Source organism: Limulus polyphemus, unplaced genomic scaffold (assembly GCF_000517525.1).
Source record: "Limulus polyphemus unplaced genomic scaffold, Limulus_polyphemus-2.1.2 Scaffold924, whole genome shotgun sequence".
NCBI lineage: Eukaryota > Metazoa > Arthropoda > Merostomata > Xiphosura > Limulidae > Limulus > Limulus polyphemus.
Window position 1 is genome coordinate 84,818 of NW_013666534.1, and position 5,713 is coordinate 90,530.

General features: G+C 32.4%; 1 protein-coding gene across 1 annotated transcript in view; it reads left to right on the forward strand.

The window, feature by feature from the left end:
- The window catches only part of LOC106461266 (delta-like protein D), an 83,727-nt gene extending 78,245 nt beyond the window's left edge, over window positions 1-5,482 (forward strand). The window contains exons 9-10 of the mRNA XM_022388132.1: window positions 661-919; window positions 1,979-5,482. Of these exons, the coding sequence (XP_022243840.1) occupies window positions 661-919; window positions 1,979-2,108 (389 nt within the window). The 3' untranslated portion in view covers window positions 2,109-5,482. The remainder of the gene's footprint in view (window positions 1-660; window positions 920-1,978) is intronic.
- Window positions 5,483-5,713: the final 231 nt, after the last annotated feature.

Sequence of the window (5,713 nt, forward strand, 5' to 3'; positions counted from 1 at the left end):
TTATATTGTTACGACATCGAGGTCACGTGACTAGTATCACACCACGTCTTTCTAGAAATATCCTGTTCCTTCAAGAATGCCCTACCATTTACTAGATATGTGTTAGTCTTGTATATATAAGACGTTTACAACGTGACGGGACAACAGTGCAATGAGTAATTGAATGTATGCAGATAAAATATTGTTGGCCACGTGAGACGTGAGCGTTTGTTATAGAGCGACTGTTGAAATTAAGTGTATCGTAAAGTTGCATTCGGAAAGAATAAACCAGTTTTGTTTAATAAAGGACTTGTGTCGCTAAAGTTTCGTCGGAACGAATTTACGGAAAATTAACTAACTAACGGAGACGTAACAATATGTAACTTCGAGGAGTTTCGCCTGCAAACAACGAACGCCCTCATCGATTTCTTTTTTTTTTTTCTGCCCATGCCAAGGCAGTGTTACAGTTGCTAAGAAAATATCATTTCTTGAGAACATAACCACCCACTTCTTGTTTCTTACGCAAGTTATATTACTTTTAAAAAGGGGGGGGGGGCTAAATTGAAATTTTGCTGTGGGGGGCATGTTACATGTACGCCACTGGTTTAAAAGTTAGTGATTTCCTTTCTTGTGAGTAGATTACGTTATGTATAACCGAATTTATACTCACTTTTTGTACAGATGAGCTATTATACCCAGTTAAGCCACTTGCACACACTCAAGGAAAAACGGAAAAACCACAAGAAAGCTCTATGATCGACAATGTTAGCGTTTCTTTAGAGCACGTGCATAATATCTATATTGCCGCTTCCACATTGGCCGGAGCCTGCCTGATTGCTGTTATTGTTGTAACGCTCTGTCACTGTCGAGTGCACAAGTCGTACCAGCGATTTGTCAGGAAGTTTGGAAGATCTCGTGCCGAAACGAAGCAACAAAAAACGTAAGCCTTATTTTACTTTAATTCCGAAGCCTTACTAAAAATTAAAACGCTAGGTTAATATTCAATTAAAACAAAATTTTAGATGTAATGAAAAAGTTCATCCTGTAAAGGAATTTCAAAATAATGATCATAGTTTCTATGGGATATATTATATTAAACCAATCAAATCTATAGCATTTCGCTAAAATTAGGTGAAGATTAAATACGATATGACTCTGTGAAGACAAAGAATAAATTACTAGCACAATGAAGTCACGTGATAATAAATAGTAATATCAACTCTGTATTATGGATGTACGTCAGTTGACCTCATTACGAAAAGTTTACCATTAGAGTTCTCTAAATATAATTTTATTAAGAATGGGTATAAAGCAGTAGCCAATCTCCTTACAATTTACATGCAGTTTATAATAAAGTTGAAGTTAACATATTCTATAACTATCAATATTTCGCACCGGTTAAACAATCTTACCAGAGACGTTTCTTCAGATCTATTGAGATCAACATACAACATTTGTTCGATTATAGTTTCAGCTGAAACATATGCCTTCTACATAAGTTATATAGGTAATTCCTCTTCTATAATCATCAATGTTCGATATTCTGTCTTCGTTTTTACCACCCGACTAGTAGCTATTACTTCAGCACTCATTCGTACTGCTGTCAAATATTACTTGTAAATTGGCTCATCCATGGGGAATTATATATTATCCATGAATCTTTAACCTGCAAAAAAAAACTAACCCCATTAGGTCAAGTGAATGACTTTCAATTGTAACCAGACATTTCTTGCTAAATATAAATTCAGTGTTCTAAAAATTCAATCTTAGCTAGAGATAGTAGTGACTACCTTAATTAACGAAACATTTTTCTATTGCAAGGTGAATTTCAATTCGGCTTTTTAAAAATATGAAGTACAACACAGTAGCAATAATTTCCCTAGACATTTTTTGTGTCATAACGATTTTTTTTTCAAAATTTTTTTGTATGCTCGCTTAAAAGCTTTTTTCCTTCTCAGATTCCTTATATTTTGCCATGTTGCATTTTTATTCTTTCTAGCGATGATCCGGACAAGTTTTCCTTAAATCTCCAAGGAAATACTTCTGATTTCAGACCGTTTTCTGACAGTGTTTACGAAGCTACTACAATAGATTTGACCGATAACTTGGACCGGCCACTCATCGACTGAGTTTCTGCATATTTTGGATTTTCCTTCCGTCTCACCTTTTCGTCCTGGCTGATGTAATGGCGTCGTTTGTCTAATAAAGGTTACTGGTTTTCTACGCGCAAACGCTATGACGTAACATCATAAAAAAAGTCCAAGTTAAAAAATTCCGTCATCCCCAAACTCATGAGATTGCCATTTTGTAACAGTACAGTAAAAGTAACGATAGTGAATGACATTATCTGCCTAGTGATGATAGGCTATGATCTAAAAAAGTCGTAATTTCATTCTTAAAGTTATGATTTGAGCGTAGATGCCCAAAGAGATTATACACTTGAGTTTTTCATTTCAATAAATGTGCATATTAGTAATATTTTATTTGTTTTTTCTTTATGGTTATACTGTTTAATTTGGCCTATAAATATTATTAATGTGTTTAATGTAATTATAATAGAATGATGGTCAAAGAGAATGTATTCTTCTTTGGAAATTGTCCTGTGACGTGAACTTTACATCTACTCCCCCAAACTTGCAAAATATATATATGTTTCACAAGTTTTGTAACAATCTTTCATTCTAAATGTTTTAGAATTCTCTCCATAAAGAATTTCCTTTTTTGCAGTTCTTCAGAATCTGTTTAGTTCCTGCTGTACCAAATATCCATAATGATCACAAGATAAGTCTAAAATATTTGTTAACACATTTCCAGAGTCCCCTTTAAAGCAGCTCCTGTGGTAAAGTTTCAACTCGCAACAAAAATTCACTGGTCTTCATCAAAGCTCCAAAATTTGTTCTAAAACATCTGCTCTACCAAATTCTTTGTATTGTTTTAAAAATATGTTCTCTATCACACTTCTGAATACTCTTCGATATATGCCCCTTTATCAAAATTTCCAAATCCTCTTTAAAACACATCCTCTGTCAAAGCTCCTGAATCCTTTTCAAAACCTGCCCTCTATCAAAATTTCTAAATCCTAAACTAAACTTTAAAACATGCTCTATATAAAAAGTTCTGAACCATCTTTAAATTTTTACCGGAATCGAAGATCCACTTTAAAGAATCCATGTACCCGATTTTCAGAATTGTCTGTTAAGAAATATCAAATAGTTGGATTTTAATAACAAATTTATGATTTTAAAGCTCCAGAATTGCTATATATTTGAATTGCGGTATAAACACATAATACACATTTATTCTTCAAACAGTTTTTGATATTTAGGAATGCTATATTTTGTATCTTTATATTACTTTTCTGTTTACGGTATCGTGAAGTTCTCAAAAAAAAAAAAAGAGAAGAAAAAAGATCATATGTGACAAAGTCCGTTAAAGCTAAATGTTTATCGTTACTTTTCTTCTGTTGTCAGTGAAACTTTATGTAACGGATAATGGCGATTAGCATAAATAAATGTTTCTTTACGAATCTTAGAATTCGATATGTTTTTAGTCATTCACGTTACACTTAGCATCAGAATCTTAGGGAAACAATCACTGTATCTAAGTGTATTGGAAACTATAGAACGTATTGCGCTGATTTACAGAAACATTTAGAAGTAAAAACATTTCTTTCATATACACTTCTTACTACGATTTCCCATGAAAACTATATGTAGAAAAAACATTATTTGGAAACTATTGAATAGCAGTTGTAGAACTATAAACAAGTTGTCCCTTTTTGCTTTCTTCATATATCAGGTATTGACTAAAAGCATACTGAAAAAATTGAAAGGTTTAAAAAACCACGGCAGAAAATCTAGGTAGGCTGCTCTTTGATATTTATTTGTTTAGCATTTACAATTCCATAGTTCAGTTTTATGTTTCCAAAGGCTTGTCAAGTTACTATCATGTGTCATGTCCATCAGACTTTATCTATCATGTTTTGTTGCTCTTGAGTAGATCGTCATATGTATATATATATATATATATATTCTATAATTAAATACTTTCTTCCGTGGGATATGGTTGCTTCTAAAGACATGGTTTACTACCTTATCTACACTATGATGTAATGTCATGTAACTAATGAAATATATATTTCTCATTTGCTTTCATAACTATCGTGGTTGCTTAGGAGAGAAGTAAGGTCGACATTAGTTGACGCTGATACGAAAGTGTAATTCCATACTAATGTGAAGAATTTAGTATTTTTCTTTATCCTGTTTTTATTTAACATTATTAACAATCAACATTTATAAAGGTTATTCTGTGAAGCATTGTTATCTTTCAATATTGTTTTAAAGGTTATTCTATTAAGCATTGTTATCTTTCAATATTGTTTTAAAGGTTATTCTGTTAAACATTATTAACTTTAAATATCGTTTTAAAAGTTATTATGTTAAACATTATTGATTTTTAACGTTATATTTTCAGCATCAATTATTTCGCCGTTTTGTTATCCATATTTTTTTCGCTAGTCCAGTTCATGCTGTATTTTGTTCCTTATACCTATTAAACTGAGACAGATATGTCGGGTTGTAGAGAAGAAAGTCCAAAGTTCGAGTCTTGATGTGTTGCTGAATATGCTCCACACACTCGGTGGTGGAAGCGTTATAACAGTCTGGCGAACTTCTTCATCGGGATTCGGTCCATGTTTTGGACCAGGGAGGGTCAGGTTCAGCGTTGACCGCTTCCTTCGTTATAAAAGTCACAGACAATCTTGCTATTCGATTAAAATTAGCCGGATAGGCAATGGTCTCTGTTTATTAGTTGATCTCCATCTGGTTAGCTGTTCTAAGTTATGGATAGCTTTGCCTGAACCTTAGAGGTCTCTGACCTTGCCATTTAGCCCATATGTCACACAAGGTGTCATTAAGACTGAAAATACCAAAATCCCTTTTAACCTTTTAAAGTTTAATTTCTTTAATATATATCACTTTTGTCATTTGTTTTTAATATCTGCTATTTGATATATAATTATTATAATAAATAATTATGACATCATTCCAGTGATTTAACGTTATTTCCATAACGAAACGAAAAATATACACTTATATGGATAGTTTTACTTAAACAAGCTTTCAATTCGAAGAATTTCGAGAATTTTACTTGATAATTTACCAGAAAACCCAGCATTAAAACACGAATCAGGTAAATAATCCTACCAAGAAAAGAAGCAGATGGCTTCTTAAGTTTGATTGTACACTCTGTTTGAATCTGTTTACACTTTTAAGTGTGTGTGAAAATTAGTGAACCTATAGAAAATTATTTATTTGTTTATTTTTTGCTATGACCATGTTGCTTTATCTCATCTGTTGCCTTATGCACAGATCTGGTGACACAAGGCATTTTATAAACTTTCACAGAATTATTTTCTAATGTACGTAATTTCATTGGATTGTTTATCCAACGTTTCTAGACCTTGTTATCTAGTCGTGTGACATCGTCTTATTGGTTATTTGTAATTGGATTTATTTGTATATTTGATGTGAAAATTCGTCAATAAAAAGTATATATAAATCAACATGTTAGCGAGTTCTTCATTTGAACAAATTTGCTTTTGTAAACAGATTCTAATGTACCCTGTTGCCGCCATCAGGATCTAATTCCTCCATATATTAATCTTCCATCTGTTACCTTTGCAGGTTGTCTGTACAAGTATGTATAATGTTTCATGGTTTTGAGTTCGTTCTCA